The sequence below is a fragment of the Oncorhynchus gorbuscha genome, linkage group LG15 (assembly GCF_021184085.1).
Source record: "Oncorhynchus gorbuscha isolate QuinsamMale2020 ecotype Even-year linkage group LG15, OgorEven_v1.0, whole genome shotgun sequence".
Taxonomy (NCBI): Eukaryota; Metazoa; Chordata; class Actinopteri; order Salmoniformes; family Salmonidae; genus Oncorhynchus; species Oncorhynchus gorbuscha.
This window is the reverse complement of record NC_060187.1, coordinates 6,137,621-6,158,001: the sequence shown is the minus strand read 5'-3', so window position 1 is coordinate 6,158,001 and position 20,381 is coordinate 6,137,621. Positions and strand designations below refer to the sequence as shown.

At 41.9% G+C, this 20,381-nt stretch overlaps 2 protein-coding genes across 4 annotated transcripts in view; one reads left to right on the top strand and one right to left on the bottom strand.

The window, feature by feature from the left end:
* The window catches only part of dzip1l (DAZ interacting zinc finger protein 1-like), a 1,064,069-nt gene that overhangs the window by 798,795 nt on the left and 244,893 nt on the right, over positions 1–20,381 (top strand). The gene's annotated exons all lie outside the window — the stretch shown is intronic.
* Positions 3,288–20,381, bottom strand: part of lmo4b (LIM domain only 4b) — a 50,172-nt gene continuing 33,078 nt past the window's right edge. The window contains exons 3-5 of the mRNA XM_046299991.1: positions 20,352–20,381; positions 18,381–18,536; positions 3,288–6,154 (exon numbers count right to left, since the gene is read on the bottom strand). The exon at positions 20,352–20,381 is cut by the window's right edge and continues 67 nt beyond it. Of these exons, the coding sequence (XP_046155947.1) occupies positions 6,146–6,154; positions 18,381–18,536; positions 20,352–20,381 (195 nt within the window). The 3' untranslated portion in view covers positions 3,288–6,145. The remainder of the gene's footprint in view (positions 6,155–18,380; positions 18,537–20,351) is intronic.

Here is a 20,381-nt window from a genome sequence, read left to right as displayed (position 1 = left end):
AACAGTGAACATCCCTGGTCCTCCCTACTGCCTCTGATCTGGAGGACTCACTAAACAGAGAACATCCCTGGTCATCCCTACTGCCTCTGATCTGTTGGACTCACAAAACAGAGAACATCCCTGGTCCTCCCTACTGCCTCTGATCTGGCAGACTCACTAAACAGTGAACATCCCTGGTCATCCCTATTGCCTCTGATCTGGCAGACTCACTAAACAGTGAACATCCCTGGTCCTCCCTACTGCCTCTGATCTGGCAGACTCACTAAACAGAGAACATCCCTGGTCCTCCCTACTGCCTCTGATCTGGCAGACTCACTAAACAGAGAACATCCCTGGTCCTCCCTACTGCCTCTGATCTGGAGGACTCACAAAACAGAGAACATCCCTGGTCATCCCTACTGCCTCTGATCTGGCAGACTCACTAAACAGTGAACATCCCTGGTCCTCCCTACTGCCTCTGATCTGGCAGACTCACTAAACAGTGAACATCCCTGGTCCTCCCTACTGCCTCTGATCTGGCGGACTCACTAAACAGAGAACATCCCTGGTCCTCCCTACTGCCTCTGATCTGGAGGACTCACTAAACAGAGAACATCCCTGGTCCTCCCTACTGCCTCTGATCTGGCGGACTCACTAAACACAAATGCTTCGTTTGTAAATTATGTCTGAGTTTTGGAGTGTGCTCCTGGCTATCCGTTAAAAATATATATATATATACATATGGTACGGTCTAGTTTGCTTACTATAAGGAACTTCAAATGGTTTATACTTTTGCTTTTACTTTTGATACATTTAATAAATTCCATTTACTTTTGACACTTAAGAATATTTTAAACCAAATACTTTTGGACTTTTACTCAGGTAGTATTTTACTTGAGTCATTTTCTATTAAGGTATCTTTACTTTTACTCGAGTATGACAATTGAAATACTTTTTTCACCACTGTCCAGATATGTAAAACACAAAATACATTTTTTGCATCAATTTTACAAAGCTTTATCTCGCTCAAATTACTTATTTGACCTTGTTGGCACCAATAAAGCTTTGTATCAATTAAAAGACCTCTATATTAAGAATTCACAAAATAACAGATAGAGACATTGTCTTTGTCTATAAACCACTCACTTACAGTCCTGCCATGTACCAGTGTGCCTCCATTATCAGTGTTCCCATTGGCAGCAGAGAGAAGAGCTCAAGTTTGAGCAAATTTCCCAGCGGTAAGACATGCCATTTAAGTGTATTCTATTGTTGTGGGTGAGATGCATTAAGCTTCTCCCTGGTACATCAGAGCTCTGTCCCGGCGTATGGATTTAAGTGTAGTCTATTGTTGTGGATGAGATGCATTAGGCTTCTCCCTGGTACATCAGAGCTCTGTCCCGGCGTATGGATTTAAGTGTATTCTATTGTTGTGGATGAGATGCATTAGGCTTCTCCCTGGTACATCAGAGCTCTGTCCCGGCGTGAGAAAAACTCACATTGGAGATTTGGGTTGGAATTTAACACATGGTCCATAGTGCCATTGTTAAATGTGTTTAGATGAATGACCTTTTGTGAACAGTGATTCATTAGGTCAGAATATTACAGTACAGTAGACCTCCATAACACAGGGAAAAGCCTTTTACATTCCAACGCAGACGGACTCACTGTGTGTCTCGTACCATCATTTGATTGTTGCTATGACTAGAGAAAATTATTTATTTGAAATGCATTAAACTGTCATTTAAAACAACAATAAAAACGTTTGAGAAGATACATACAGCCGGTTAAATGGTTGATAACGTGGTTAAATGGTTGATAAGGTGGTTAAATGGTTGATAACGTGGTTAAATGGTTGATAACATGGTTAAATGGTTGATAACGTGGTTAAATGGTTGATAAGGTGGTTAAATAGTTGATAAGGTGGTTAAATGGTTGATAACGTGGTTAAATGGTTGATAACGTGGTTAAATGGTTGATAACGTGGTTAAATGGTTGATAACGTGGTTAAATGGTTGATAATGTGGTTAAATGGTTGATAACGTGGTTAAATGGTTGATAACGTGGTTAAATGGTTGATAAGGTGGTTAAATGGTTGATAACGTGGTTGAATGGTTGATAACGTGGTTAAATGGTTGATAACGTGGTTAAATGGTTGATAACGTGGTTAAATGGTTGATAACGTGGTTAAATGGTTGATAACGTGGTTAAATGGTTGATAACGTGGTTAAATGGTTGATAACGTGGTTAAATGGTTGATAACGTGGTTAAATGGTTGATAACGTGGTTAAATGGTTGATAACGTGGTTGAATGGTTGATAACGTGGTTAAATGGTTGATAACGTGGTTAAATGGTTGATAACGTGGTTAAATGGTTGATAACGTGGTTAAATGGTTGATAATGTGGTTAAATAGTTGATAACGTGGTTAAATGGTTGATAACGTGGTTAAATGGTTGATAACGTGGTTAAATGGTTGATAACGTGGTTAAATGGTTGATAACGTGGTTAAATGGTTGATAACGTGTTTAAATGGTTGATAACCCTTGAATCACCGTACATACAATAGGTTGATTTGGAGTAAGTTGAGGAATAACCCGACAGTTTTAATTGGGAAGCCATGACCAGTTCGTGACCTTTCCGTCGAGGTTCACATGGCCAGTGTATAACTGCTCCGTCTGCTCAGCCAGTATATGAGAGACTCCATTCACACTTAAATGGTTGTGTTCATTTCTGCCTGACGTCCAACAAAATCTACCGTCCTCGGGTCAAAGACTGGCGTTCCTTTAAAAAAATGTTTTTTTTTAATTACAATTGAATGTTCAGGCTTTCTGTTTTAACACATTTGTCTGCGAGAGCTTGAAACAAGGGATGATTTAGATTCCCAATGCTTTTCAGTGAGAACATTGCTACTACACCTGTCCAGACAGCATATTTTATTCAGTCTTAACGATGACAAGAGAAGGCAAAGAAAGATTGTCGTAGCGATTGGCTGTAAGAGGGTAGATCGTTCTGTGTGCTATAGGTGAGTTCCTTTTCTCTCTCATTTTTGTGTCTTTCAAGACTTCATTTAGATTTTTGCAACATAGAGAGAGCGGAACAGAGAGATACCCCCCCCCCCCAAAAAAAAAAAAATAGTTGAATCTCCAAACGTAGTACATTTATTTACAGTGGGGCAAAAAAGTATTTAGTCAGCCACCAATTGTGCAAGTTCTCCCACTTAAAAAGATGAGAGAGGCCTGTAATTTTTATCATAGGTACACTTCAACTATGACAGACAAAATGGGAAACAAAATCCAGAAAACCACATTGTAGGATTTTTAATGAATTTATTTGCAAATTATGGTGGAAAATAAGTATTTGTTCAATAACAAAAGTGTATCTCAATAATGTGTTATATACACTTGGTTGGCAATGACAGAGGTCAAACGTTTTTCTCTCACTATCACGCTCTACCCTCTCTCTCTCTCTTACACTCCACCGTCTCTCTCTCCCTCTACCCTCTCTCTCTCTCTCTACCCCTCTCTCTCTCTCTCTCTACCCGCTCTGTCTGTCTTCTCTCACTCTCTACCTTCTCTCTCTCGGCGGTAATTGAATCTTCAAAGATATATGTTCCACTACTTCTACCAGAGAATTAGGATTGATGATCTAACAGACTATTAGGGTTGATGACCTAACAGAGTATTAGAATTGATGACCTAACAGATTATGGTTGATGACCTAACAGAGTATTAGAGTTGATGACCTCACAGAGCATCCGGGTTGATGACCTAACAGAGCATTAGAGTTGATGACCTCACAGAGCATCCGGGTTGATGACCTAACAGAGTATTAGAGTTGATGACCTAACAGAGTATTAGAGTTGATGACCTCACAGAGCATCCGGGTTGATGACCTAACAGAGTATTAGAGTTGATGACCTAACAGAGTATTAGAGTTGATGACCTAACAGAGTATTAGAGTTGATGACCTCACAGAGCATCCGGGTTGATGACCTAACAGAGTATTAGAGTTGATGACCTAACAGAGTATTAGAGTTGATGACCTCACAGAGCATCCGGGTTGATGACCTAACAGAGTATTAGAGTTGATGACCTCACAGAGCATCCGGGTTGATGACCTAACAGAGTATTAGAGTTGATGACCTAACAGAGTATTAGAGTTGATAAATGGAAAATGTTCATTTGATCAGGAAAGAGAGAAAAAACATGTTTATCCATTTTCAGTTGAGTTAGATGCTCCTCCTCATCAAAACTGATAACGGCTGTGCAGAAATCATGTTTTTCTATATTCGTAATGTGAGTAGTTTCATAATGAAGGCCTGTCATTAAAAAGAGAGGAGTGTCTGGACAATGAATGAGACTTAATGCAGTTATTATCTCGTTCAGTTTGGGCTAAAAACAGGTCTGTTGGAAATAAATTAGCTACGGAAATGTAATGAAAAACAAACCAGGATGACCACACGGTAAATTACAGTCAAATAAGAACTGAAATCCCTCAAGACCTATAGTAAATGTAGTTTAATTAAGACACAGAACTAATAAAGTATATGATATGTAGCCTACCCAAGTTTAAGCCAACTCCTGTCATTTTCGTCACTGGCAGACTGCCAAGTGTAAAATTGAATAAATGATGGAATATGTTGGGTAAAACAAAGTGTAGAACGGCCAGCAGTAAATTGAGGAAGCTTTTCTGTATCATAATCATTTTTATTAATCAAATACACCATACTGGAGCAAATGTCTCTGAAAATATCACAAATAGATTTTTCTTTCATTCATGAATTTATAGGGTTGGTGAAAATCTCTACATTAGTGACTCTGAACATCTTTCTTTTGTTAAGCCATGGGTTCAGGTTTAGGTTCAGGTTTAGGTTTAGGTTCAGGTTCAGGTTTAGGTTTAGGTTCAGGTTCAGGTTTAGGTTCAGGTTTAGGTGCAGGTTTAGGTTTAGGTTCAGGTTTAGGTTCAGGTTCAGGTTTAGGTTTAGGTTTAGGTTTAGGTTCAGGTTTAGGTTCAGGTTTAGGTTGCGAGGAGAGGAGTCGGGGTTAAGGACAGGAAAGACCAACACCAACATTGGCTGTGTGCAGTAGATCATCTGTGTCGATGAGCGGAGGTGATTCAACATGAAGAATCGTCGGTAAGTGAACAGAAACTGCCGGCCGTGGGTTTGTGGTCAGAGGCGATAGGACCGACACCTGCTGCACACGGCCCACATTCGTTGTGGTCTGTATGGTCCATTAGGCTGTGTCAGGAGCAGAATGTACTGTGAGCCACGTCAGGACAAAAAACATTTACATGCATACATACATGGTAGTTTTACAAATACACCAAGAGAATGCTCATCATAATGGTATTACGTTTCCACAAAAAAAGCCACGGATACTTTTTAACCTAGTCTTGTTTTACATACCACCAAAATAGAAACACAGTCTCTTCACAACACTTCAAATAATGAACAAGCGAATATCAGGTTGGAAGGCAAGTGGGAGATAAAAAGAAGAGGGATACATTAAAAGGAGACAGTCGTTTCTTTCCCCCGATACTAAAAACAAAAACAAATGTACAACTGTGTGCAGATTTGAAAAACAACCGCAACTTGATTTAGCTTCATTTTGTATTTTTCTCTCTTTCTTTGTCTCGTTCTGTCCATCCTCAAATCGGTTCCTCTTCCTCTCTTTCTCAGTGTCCCTCCAGTTCTGATCAAGTCTACTTTCAGTCCAGTGTCAGAATCATGGAGTCCTCAGAATCACATCTCAGGCGTATCATAAGCGTGGGGGGGTATGTCCTCCCATAAAAGGGAGTTAGGGTGGGGACGAGGGTGGGTGTTGTACAGAGAGAAGCGGGGGGGTATGTCCTCCCATAAAAGGGAGTTAGGGTGGGGACGAGGGTGGGTGTTGTACAGAGAGAAGCGGGGGGGGGTATGTCCTCCCGTAAAAGGGAGTTAGGGTGGGGACGAGGGTGGGTGTTGTACAGAGAGAAGCGGGGGTCTTGGTAGATTGAGGAGGCTGCCTGGGGGCTCAGGTAAGAGTCTGGGTGCCTGGAGAGCAGGGGGGGAGGGGCTGGGGGCAGGGCAGGGCAGCGGGGATGGTACAGGGATCCAGAAAGTAGTGGGTGACAATAAGCTAGGGTTAAAATGAAGGCACGCATCCTGCTTCTTGCACACCTTGCTCCTAACACACCTGAGAGACAAAGAGAAGAAAAGTTAGAAGTTGCAGAATGTTGAGAAATTTAGAAAAAAAGGGCATAATAAGTTTAACTGGAAGTTCAATCGACAAAAAAGATACATGAAAACAATAATTAACAATCTTCACTTCTCCGGGTCTTACTGATATTTAGTATTTAGTATTTAATTAGGATCCCCAATTAGCTGTCGCCAAGGCTATGCTTCCTTGGGTCCAAACAGGAAACAAAACACAACAAATAAAATACATAAAGATAAATAGACATAGCACTACATTTACATTACAATTTAGTCATTCAGCAGATGTTCCCAGCAACCAACAGCAAGTGCATTCATCTAAAGATAACCACATGTCACAGTCGTATCACAACCAAGTATCACATATCACTACATAATACAATACAAAATATAATACAAAATGCATACAACTATCTCTTCATAAGGTATTTTTTAAATCAGTTTTTTTAAAATCTGGTTTTATGGGTAGCTTGAGTTATCTGGGGTGGCAGAGAGTTCCATGTAGTCATGGCTCTATTATAACTGTGTGTTTCCCAGCCTCTGTTCTGGACCTGGGGACCGTGAAGAGACCTCTGGTTGCATGTCTTGTGTTCCATCCTACTTTCCTTGTGTTGTAACGATGAGTGTCCGAACTGTGTGTCAACTACTTGAACAGACAGTTCAGTATCATCAACACATCAATACCTCGCACAAAGACCAATGGTGATGCGGGTCAATCTCTTTGAGCCAGGAGAGATTGACATTCGTCCTCCGTATACAACTAAGTGCAATACGTGCTGCTCTGTTATGGACAGACTGCAATTTGCCTACATTCTTCTTTGCGGCACCTGACCACCCAACTGGACAGTAGTCCAGGTGCGCCAAAACTAGGGTCTGTCTGGTTTAACGGGGATATCGTGAAACACCTTAGGATGGAAAGACCGCTTCCCACTTTAGTATCCATTTAGTCTAAAGATTTTGACCATGATAGCTTGATATCAAAGAGGACACCCAGCAGTTTAGTCTCAAGTCTCTCAATAGACAATTTATTCAATAATAGATCCGTATGATCCATTAATATCCATAATAGATCCATTTAGGGTTGAGCGAGTGATTTGTCCCAAGAAATATGCTTTTAGTTTTGAGATATTTATCACCAGCCTATAGCTAGTTACCCATTCTAAAATTAACTGGAGCTCTATTTCAAGGGTGTCAGCCACTTATTTTACTGTTGTAGCTGACGTGTATACTGCTGAGTTATCAGCATACATGGACACACAGGCTTGATTCAAGGTCAGTGGAAGGTCATTAGTAAACACAGAAAACATTAATGGTCCAAGCTGGCTGCCCTGCGGTACACCACACTTAACCAAATTTGCATTTGAGAGGCTTCCATTAAAGAAAACCCTCTGTGTTCTATTAGCTATGTAACTGTCCATCCATGATAAGGCAGAGGATGCTATATTTTCAAGCAATATGTTATGATCAATGATTGCAATGATATCAATTGTTTGCATGTCATTCCTGTTTGCTAATCATGTCTACAAAAAAAGTTATTAAAGTGGTTGGCAATGTCAAAGGGTTTTGTTATGAACAAGCCATCAGCCTCAATGAAGGATGGAGCTGAGTTAGCTTTTCTACCTAGAATTTCATTTAATGTATTCCAGAGCTTTTTTACTATCATTCTTTATATAATTTATTTGTTCCGTGGTATAGTTTCTTCTTCTTTTTTTTGTTTAACTTAGTTAGGTGATTTCTCAATTCGCTGTATGTTTGCCAATCTCATATGGTGACATTCTTATTTTCCATTCCCTTGTCATTCCCTTAGCCTCCTCCTTCTCAGTCATACAGCATCAATGTTTCAAAATGGCCTCTATATTTCTTGTGTCTGTCTTATGAAGATTCTACTCACTTTTGTCAGCTCCTTTTAAAGCCTGCACTTCATTTATAGATCAGTGAGGCTTTGTGAGCCATCTGCTGCCCTATTTCCTCTGCATTAACTTTAAAGCACATTTATAAAAAAGTGAGTATGTTGTCCTATAACTATAACGACGCTCTAACAAACACAATCCCAAGAGTATTGACAAAGTTCTTTGTGAAGTAGAAAAATACAGAGGAACAAAGACAATTAGAATATGTCTGAGGAACCATTCTATTCTGTTCTGCTGTCAGAACAGTCAGAACTTTTTTTTTCTCTCCATATTTCTCTCTTTTTTTTTTAAAGATTCTAGGGGGCAATTTACATCCCCTGGTCTTCAATTCGCTGCAACCACTGAGAAGGCTTTAGTCTATTAGTAATTGTGAAGCCCCACTTTGGGGCTAATTAGAGTGCTGTAGCTGACTGGGACGGTCTGGTTCCCCAGAGTTCAGGCACTGGATGAGAAAGAAAGGTTATTTGTCTGTCCTGAACAAAGTGATTAGGGTGAAGCCGGGAAGCTACTTAATAAATGAGCATCAAATGTCCTGCGCTGCTGCCGCCGACATTGCCGTGTTGCCGTCGCCACCGACAACACCAATTATGTCACCGAGAAAAATCACACAATGTTTTGTGCTGTTGAGACTGCTGGAAGTGTTACAACCACTCTGTGTTTTCTAAAGTACTGTTCTTTAAAACTGAATAGGAGGAGGAAGGCCACACACAATTAGGGGTCCTATACTCCTGAATGCATCCTAATAAGGGAAAATAATATTCTCCTGAATGCATCCTGGATCCATCCCAATACGGTAAAATAATATTCTCCTGAATGCATCCTGGATCCATCCCAATACGGGAAAATAATATTCTCCTGAATGCATCCTGGATCCATCCCAATACGGGAAAATAATATTCTCCTGAATGCATCCTGGATCCATCCCAATACGGAAAAATAATATTCTCCTGAATGCATCCTGGATCCATCCCAATACGGGAAAATAATATTCTCCTGAATGCATCCTGGATCCATCCCAATACGGGAAAATAATATTCTCCTGAATGCATCCTGGATCCATCCCAATACGGGAAAATAATATTCTCCTGAATGCATCCTGGATCCATCCCAATACGGGAAAATAATATTCTCCTGAATGCATCCTGGATCCATCCCAATACGGGAAAATAATATTCTCCTGAATGCATCCTGGATAGATCCCAATACGGGAAAATAATATTCTCCTGAATGCATCCTGGATCCATCCCAATACGGGAAAATAATATTCTCCTGAATGCATCCTGGATCCATCCCAATACGGGAAAATAATATTCTCCTGAATGCATCCTGGATCCATCCCAATACGGGAAAATAATATTCTCCTGAATGCATCCTGGATCCATCCCAATACGGGAAAATAATATTCTCCTGAATGCATCCTGGATCCATCCCAATACGGGAACATAATATACATTCAATAAAGTGCCTCCTCAGCAAGATCATTTTAAGTGTGTGTGTGTGTGTGTGTGTGTTTAATAATTCTCTCTCTCGCTCCTATAATTAAAGCACCGGAGCCAATATTCAGATTGCATTTTAGCATTAATAATTCAGCTGGTTTCACTGCAATTGATGTTGAAGCATCAATAAACAATGAGTCCTCATATTTACTGCAGCCCGTGTGGTGAGAGAGACGTGGTGGTGGAGGGGTGAGCGTGAGGCTTAAACAGACATTTAAAATTAAGCCAGATAATGCAAAGGCTTTCAATTTGAACGTGAGCTGCTCTTAGTGCTGATTTGTAAAAAAAAAAAAGAAGAAGAAAAAAAAAAGTGACGAGGCCCTAAAAGGCCTGGTGATGGAGGGAGGGAGAGGAGGGAGAGGAGGAGGGCTTAATGGAGGGAGGGAGAGGAGGGAGAGGAGGAGGGCTTAATGGAGGGAGGGAGCTCCCTCGCAGCTCCACTCAAGGTAATAAATGTATGGTCCTACTCCCAACAATATCACTCCTCTCTTTCAGTAAGACACACACACACGCACGCACGCACGCACGCACGCACGCACGCACACACACACACACACACACACACACACACACACACACACACACACACACACACACACACACACACACACACACACACACACACACACACACACACACACACACACACACACACACACACACACACACACACACACACACACACACACACACACAACGAACAAAGGGACACACGCAGTCAACTCACGCAACGGGGCGGACCCACACACACACAAAATGTCCTCTGATACACCCAGATGAAGCACTAATAAAACTGTGTTATGACCCAACGATATGAGCACCTACTGGCACGACACAGACAGAAAGAGGGGAATAAACTAATGTTATACTAACGTCATTATATAACATTAAACTAATGTTATTATGTTTGTAGAGTAAATGGGTGGTCTGGCTGACATTGCTTCAGCTGGAGGGGGGGGGGGGTAAAAACCCTAAACCGGGACAAGCCCCAGATAACAGAACTAATAGCTGGAACTTTGGTAGCATCTCTATGACTAGCCTGTTCATAATGCATTAGAAGTTCATTTATAACGTTGTGTTGTGTGTTATAGTGCATTTTATGAAACAGCGATTATTCATATAGAATGTTACACAAACGTTTTACTCATCGCTATGGCAGGGTGGCCTAGTGAGGCAGGGTGGCCTGGTGGGGCAGGGTGGCCTAGTGAGGCAGGGTGGCCTAGAGCGGCCTGGTGGGGCAGGGTGGCCTAGTGTGGCAGGGTGGCCTAGTGAGGCAGGGTGGCCTGGTGGGGCAGGGTGGCCTAGTGAGGCAGGGTGGCCTAGAGCGGCCTGGTGGGGCAGGGTGGCCTAGTGTGGCAGGGTGGCCTAGTGAGGCAGGGTAGCCTAGTGTGGCAGGGTGGCCTGGTGCGGCAGGGTGGCCTAGTGTGGCATGGTAGCCTAGTGAGGCAGGGTGGCCTAGAGCGGCCTGGTGGGGCAGGGTGGCCTAGTGTGGCAGGGTGGCCTAGTGAGGCAGGGTGGCCTAGTGAGGCAGGGTGGCCTAGAGCGGCCTGGTGGGGCATGGTGGCCTAGTGTGGCATGGTAGCCTGGTGGGGCAGGGTGGCCTAGTGGATAGAGTATTGGACTAGTAACTGAAAGGTTGCAAGTTCTAATCCCCGAGCTGACAAGGTACAAATCTGTCGTTCTGCCCCTGAACAGGCAGTTAACCCACTGTTCCTAGGCCGTCATTGAAAATAAGAATTTGTTCTTAAACTGACTTGCCTGGTTAAATAAAGGTAAAATAAAAATAAATGTACATCTCTATAACTTGTTATAAGCATGTGTTGAACCTTTTTATCATTTCGTTACAAAAAAAAAGGCAATTTCATCATCGACAAAACAGAGATCTGTGATGAACCCGCGGGCCTGCACCGTCACGTCTCAGACCTGGTACTGGATGTAATAAATCGACTCAGGCCCGACTGCCACTCATAATGATGGAACACCAACCGAATGATGGAAAAATCTATCCCCCCCCCCCCCATCCAAAATTAAAATTCATCTTTGGTCAATAAGATGTAATATCTGTTGCAGCGCTGCTTTCAGTAAAGAGTAAATGAATCAATGTTGTCAATACATAATTATAAGTATAATAAGTATGAAAAAGGTTGTGGGAGATAATTAGGTTTTTTGTTTCCTGGTGTCTGGCTTGGCATAGAATGTCATATTCTTTGAAGGGGATGATAGTTGCTGTAACAAATTCGCTCCCGATTGAATGACACTGCACTTTTTCTCGTCTGGCCCCAAGCCCTGACAGCTACAGGTAACCTGTGTGGATACAGGAAGTAACTAGAAGAGCCGTGTTTTTTTTTTACAACAAAACAAACAAACAAAACACTCCCTGATTCATGATGTCGTTGTTATTTCATTTGAAAGTTCTCTAATATTATCTTTTATATCTTTGCATAAAAGGTGCTGAGATTTGATTTTTGTTTTAGTAACACAAAAACAAAAGATGAGGAAAGCTACAAAGCTACAACCAGTGTTCAAGCTAGTTGTCATTCATTAGCTGACAGACAGAGGGTTACGTTAGGTAGGTTTCAAGCCTGATCGAAGACCTTTAGGTCAACATGTTACAGTCTTTCTCTCAGGCTACGGGAGTGACAAGTGGCATCCCAGTTTGAGAACAACTGGCCAACGACCTCCAGTGCTCAAGCTACAAACACCGTCATGTATTAGCTAGCTGGCATACCATATTACCACCATACTGAGGGACCTCACCATATTACCACCATACTGAGGGACCTCACCATATTACCACCATACCATATTACCACCATACTGAGGGACCTCACCATATTACCACCATACCATATTACCACCATACTGAGGGACCTCACCATATTACCACCATACCATATTACCACCATACTGAGGGACCTCACCATATTACCACCATACCATATTACCACCATACTGAGGGACCTCACCATATTACCACCATACCATATTACCACCATACTGAGGGACCTCACCATATTACCACCATACCATATTACCACCATACTGAGGGACCTCACCATATTACCACCATACCATATTACCACCATACTGAGGGACCTCACCATATTACCACCATACTGAGGGACCTCACCATATTACCACCATACTGAGGGACCTCACCATATTACCACCATACTGAAGAGACCTCACCATATTACCACCATACTGAGGGACCTCACCATATTACCACCATACCATATTATCACCATACCATATTATCACCATACCATATTACCACCATACTGAGGGACCTCACCATACCATATTACCACCATACCATATTACCACCAAAGTGAGGGACCTCACCATACCATATTACCACCATACTGAGGGACCTCACCATACCATATTACCACCATACTGAGGGACCTCACCATATTACCACCATACTGAGGGACCTCACCATACCATATTACCACCATACCATATTACCACCAAACTGATGGACCTCACTATACCATATTACCACCATACTGAGGGACCTCACCATATTACCACCATACTGAGGGACCTCACCATATTACCACCATACTGAGGGACCTCACCATACCATATTACCACCATACTGAGGGACCTCACCATATTACCACCATACTGAGGGACCTCACCATACCATATTACCACCATACCATATTACCACCAAACTGATGGACCTCACTATACCATATTACCACCATACTGAGGGACCTCACCATATTACCACCATACTGAGGGACCTCACCATACCATATTATCACCATACCATATTACCACCATACCATATTATCACCATACTGAGAGACTCACCATACCATATTATCACCATACCATATTACCACCATACTGAGGGACCTCGACATACCATATTATCACCATACCATATTACACCCATACCATATTACCACCATACTGAGGGACCTCGACATACCATATTATCACCATACCATATTATCACCATACCATATTACCACCATACTGAGGGACCTCGACATACCACATTATCCCCATACCATATTACCACCATACCATATTACCACCATACCACATTATCCCCATAACATATTATCACCATACCATATTACCACCATACCATATTACCACCATACCATATTACCACCATACCATATTACCACCATACCACATTATCCCCATAACATATTATCACCATACCATATTACCACCATACCATATTACCACCATACCATATTACCACCATACCAGATTACCACCATACCATATTACCACCATACCATATTATCACCATACCATATTACCACCATACCATATTACCACCATACCATATTACCACCATACCATATTACCACCATACCATATTACCACCATACCATATTATCACCATACCATATTACCACCATACCATATTACCACCATACCATATTACCACCATACCACATTATCCCCATAACATATTATCACCATACCATATTACCACCATACCATATTACCACCATACCATATTACCACCATACCATATTACCACCATACCATATTACCACCATACCATATTATCACCATACCATATTACCACCATACCATATTACCACCATACCATATTACCACCATACCACATTATCCCCATAACATATTATCACCATACCATATTACCACCATACCATATTACCACCATACCATATTACCACCATACCATATTACCACCATACCATATTACCACCATACCATACCATATTACCACCATACCATATTACCACCATACCATATTACCACCATACCATATTACCACCATACCATATTACCACCATACCATATTACCACCATACCATATTACCACCATACCATATTACCACCATACCATATTACCACCATACCACATTATCCCCATACCATATTATCACCATACCATATTACCACCATACCATATTACCACCATACTTAGGGACCTCACCATACCACATTATCCCCATACCATATTATCACCATACCATATTACCACCATACCATATTACCACCATACCATATTACCACCATACCATATTACCACCATACCATATTACCACCATACCACATTATCCCCATACCACATTACCACCATACCATATTACCACCATACCATATTACCACCATACCATATTACCACCATACCATATTACCACCATACCATATTACCACCATACCATATTACCACCATACCATATTACCACCATACCATATTACCACCATACCATATTACCACCATACCATATTACCACCATACCATATTACCACCATACCATATTACCACCATACCATATTACCACCATACCATATTACCACCATACCATATTACCACCATACCATATTACCACCATACCATATTACCACCATACCATATTACCACCATACCATATTACCACCATACCATATTACCACCATACCATATTACCACCATACCATATTACCACCATACCATATTACCACCATACCATATTACCACCATACCATATTACCACCATACCATATTACCACCATACCATATTACCACCATACCACATTACCACCATACCACATTACCACCATACCATATTACCACCATACCATATTACCACCATACCATATTACCACCATACCATATTACCACCATACCATATTACCACCATACCATATTACCACCATACCATATTACCACCATACCATATTACCACCATACCATATTACCACCATACCACATTATCCCCATACCACATTACCACCATACCATATTACCACCATACCATATTATCACCATACCATATTACCACCATACCATATTACCACCATACCATATTACCACCATACCATATTACCACCATACCATATTACCACCATACCATATTACCACCATACCATATTACCACCATACCATATTACCACCATACCATATTACCACCATACCATATTACCACCATACCATATTACCACCATACCATATTACCACCATACCATATTACCACCATACCATATTACCACCATACCATATTACCACCATACCATATTACCACCATACCATATTACCACCATACCATATTACCACCATACTTAGGTGCTGATACGGTATGTATTGTGATTCGCTCAATTCTACATGTACAGTGTAATACATTTATTTATAGTGCACTACTTTAGACCAGGGCTCATAGGGAATAGGGTGCCATTTTGTTCAGGACCCATAGGGCTCTGGTCAAAAGTAGTGCAATACAGTGGCTAGTGAAAGTATTCACCCCCTTGGCATTTTTCCTATTTTGTTGCCTTACAACCTGGAATAAATAAATAAAAATTGTGGTTTGTATCATTTGATTTACACAACATACTTAGAAGATGCTAAATATTTTTCATTGTGAAAAAAAATAAATAAGACAAAAAAATAACTATTCACCACCCCCCCCAAAGTCAATACTTTGTAGAGCCACCTTTTGCAGCAATTACAGCTGCAGGTCTCTTGGGGTACATCTCTATAAGCTTGGCATATCTAGCCACTGGGAGTTTTGCCCATTCCTCAAGGATAAACTGCTCCAGCTCCTTCAAGTTGGATGGGTTCCGCTGGTGTACAACAGTCTTTAAGTCATACCACAGATTCTCAATTGGATTGAGGTCTGGGCTTTGACTAGGTCATTCCAAGACATTTAAATGTTTCCCCTTGAGTGTTGCTTTAGCAGTATGCTTAGGGTCATTTTCCTGCTGGAAGGTGAACCTCAGTCCCAGTCTCAAATCTCTGGAAGACTGAAACAAGTTTCCCACAATAATTTCCCTGTATTTAGCGCCATCCATCATTCCTTCAATTCCGACCAGTTTCCCAGTCCCTGCCGATGAAAAACATCCCCACAGCATGATGCTGCCACCACCATGCTTCACCGTAGGGATGGGGTTCTCGGAGTGATGAAAGGTGTTGCGTGTGCGCCAGACATAGTGTTTATCTTGATGGCCAAAAAGCTCACTTTTAGTCTCATCTGACCAAAGTACTTTCTTCCATATGTTTGGGGAGTCTCCCACATGCTTTTAGGCAAACACTTTTAAGCAATAGCTTTTTTCTGGCCACTCTTCTGTAAAGCCCAGCTCTGTGGAGTGTACAGCTTAAAGTGGTCCTATGGACAGATACTCCAATCTCCGCTGTGGAGCTTTGCAGCTCCTTCAGGGTTATCTTTGGTCTCTTTGTTGCCTCTCTGATTAATGCCCTCCTTTCCTGATCTGTGAGTTTTGGTGGGCGGCCATCTCTTAGCAGGTTTGTTGTGGTGCCATAATCTTTCCATTTTTTAATGAATTTAATGGTGCGCCGTGGGATGTTCAAAGTTTCAGATATTTCTTTTATAACCCAACCCTGATCTGTACCTCTCCACAACTTTGTACTTGACCTGTTTGGAGAGCTCCTTGGTCTTCATAGTGCCTCTTGCTTGGTGGTGTTCCAGACTCTGGGTCCTTTCAGAACAGGTGTATATATACTGAGATCATGTGACAGATCATGTGACACTTAGATTGCACACAGGTGGACTTTATTTAACTAATTATGTGACTTCTGAAGGTAATTGGGTGCACCAAATGATCGGTCAAGGAAATAAAAATGCTGAAAACATGTTGGAAGATGCTCAGTCACTTCACCCCTACCTATATGTACAATGTACTCGGTACCGCCTATATGTGCAATGTACTCGGTACCGCCTGTATGTGCAATGTACTCGGTACCGCCTGTATGTACAATGTACTCGGAACCGCCTGTATGTGCAATGTACTCGGTACCGCCTGTATGTACAATGTACTCGGTACCGCCTGTATGTACAATGTACTCGGTACCGCCTGTATGTACAATGTACTCGGTACCGCCTGTATGTACAATGTACTCGGTACCGCCTGTATGTACAATGTACTCGGTACCGCCTGTATGTACAATGTACTCGGTACCGCCTGTATGTACAATGTACTCGGTACCGCCTGTATGTACAATGTACTCGGTACCGCCTGTATGTGCAATGTACTCGGTACCGCCTGTATGTGCAATGTACTCGGTACCGCCTGTATGTACAATGTACTCGGTACCGCCTGTATGTGCAATGTACTCGGTACCGCCTGTATGTACAATGTACTCGGTACCGCCTGTATGTACAATGTACTCGGTACCGCCTGTATGTACAATGTACTCGGTACCGCCTGTATGTACAATGTACTCGGTACCGCCTGTATGTACAATGTACTCGGTACCGCCTGTATGTACAATGTACTCGGTACCGGTAGCCTCGTTATTGTCTTACTTTTGAATTATTCTTTTTTTACTTTAGTTTATTTGGTAAATATTTTCTTAACTCTTTGGAGTTTTTCCTAGCCACCGTGCTTCTACACCTGCATTGCTTGCTGTTTGGGGTTTTAGGCTGGGTTTCTGTACAGCACTTTGAGATATCAGCTGATCTAAGAAGGGCTATATAAATACATTTGATTTGATTCTTGAACTACACTGTTGGTTAAGGGCTTGTAAGTGAGCATTTCACGGTAAAGTCTACACTGTTGGTTAAGGGCTTGTAAGTGAGCATTTCACTGTAAAGTCTACACTGTTGGTTAAGGGCTTGTAAGTGAGCATTTCACTGTAAAGTCTACACTTGTTGTATTTGGCATGTGACGAATAAAGATTGATTTGATGGACAAATAGCTGAGTTTTGGCGCAGGACGAGCTCAAACAGAATATAGCAATATTGTCAAAAATACAATAATAAATCCCGATACATAACTGTATACATCGCTATCAGACAAAGGACTAGGTTAGGTACGTAGTGTGTTTCCTACAGTGTGTGTTTCCGACAGTACATACCTTCTGGTCGGGCAGTAGTGGGTTTGTCTGCAGTGAACTCAAATGTCCATTGATGAGTGCTGTGGGTCTGTCGTGTTCACAGAACAGACTGCCGTTGATGTAGTGGAACCTGTCCCCTGGGACCAGCCGGTTCCGGCAGGTAGAACACGTGAAACACTATGGAGGGGAGAGACACAGAGAGAGATAATTTTAAACAGTGTGAGAGGGTGAGAGAGAGAAAGAATGTGAAAACACTGTGCTTATAGCGAGAGAGACAGAGAGAGACAGAGAGAGAGAGACAGAGAGAGAGACAGAGAGAGAGACAGAGAGAGACAGAGAGAGAGACAGAGAGAGAGACAGAGACAGAGAGAGAGAGAGAGAGAGAGAGACCGAGAGAGAGACAGAGAGAGAGACACAGAGAGAGAGAGAGACAGAGAGAGACAGAGAGAGAATTTTAAACAGTGTGAGAGGGTGAGAGAGAAAGAAAAACACTGAAAACACTGTGCTTATAGCGAGAGACAGAGAGAGAGACAGAGAGAGAGACAGAGAGAGAGAGAGACACAGAGAGAGAGAGACACAGAGACAGAGAGACAGAGAGAGAGAGAGAGAGAGAGACACAGAGAGAGAGCGAGAGAGAGAGAGACACAGAGAGAGAGAGACAGAGAGAGAGAGAGAGAGAGAGAGAGAGAGAGAGAGAGAGAGAGAGAGAGAGAGACAGAGAGAGAGAGAGAGACACAGAGACAGAGAGAGAGAGAGACACAGAGAGAGAGAGAGACACAGAGAGAGAGAGACACAGAGATAGAGAGACAGAGAGAGAGAGAGACACAGAGAGAGAGAGTGAGACAGAGAGAGAGAGACACAGAGAGAGAGAGAGACAGAGAGAGAGACACAGAGAGAGAGACACAGAGAGAGAGAGAGAGAGAGAGAGAGAGAGAGAGAGAGAGAGAGAGAGAGAGAGAGAGAGAGAGAGACACAGAGAGAGAGAGACAGAGAGAAACAGAGACAGAGAAAGAATCCATCACAAACTGCACACCTCCACTCAATCCCTACCACAAACCAAGCAATACGGTCAAGCCTGCACATGCACACACCAATGCATAAAAACATGCTAACACACACACACCAATGCATAAAAACATGCTAACACACACACACCAATGCATAAAAACATGCTAACACACACACACACCAATGCATAAAAACATGCTAACACACACACACACACCAATGCATAAAAACATGCTAACACACACACACACACCAATGCATAAAAACATGCTAACACACACACACACACACCAATGCATACAAACATGCTAACACACACACACACACCAATGCATAAAAACATTAGCAACTAAGCACATGCTAACACACACACACACACACACACCAATGCATAAAACATTAGCAACTAAGCACATGCTAACACACACACACACACACACAGCAATTTAACCTAATGTACAAGGGAAAGTAATTATAGTAAAGCTCATTCCACTTTCTATCTATAAATAACTCATGATGATTAATTCACGAAAGGGTGTCTTAACTAACCAAAACGGTGGTCGTGCAACACAACTAAAGGCCACGTGATAAAAAGCTTCTAAAATGTTTTAAAACACATCCCAATGGGCTCTCTTATACCTCCTAACCTAGTCGGCTTACACAAATGGTTCACTTATGAATAAGCCCCTAAAGTTACCTATTACCAAGTGACTAGAAGTAGGTTTACAGTTTTAAAACGCTAAAGCTGATAGTGGGTACATTTTACTGCTGTGGGATTTCTATCAGGTTTATCTGAGGTCGGAGGTCAGGGGTCATTAGACATCAAAGACACCATGTGTGGATTTCTCCAATAAGATATTATCTATTTTTTTCTTGTTTTCCCCTGTTGCATAATGCTTTAAAATGTTTGAAATGTCCTAAAGAACATGACCTAGGTGAGGTGTTAAAGGAGGTCAGAGGTTAGAGGTCAGAGAGAGGGCTCACCTTGAGATGGTACACATTGCCTTGTGCCCT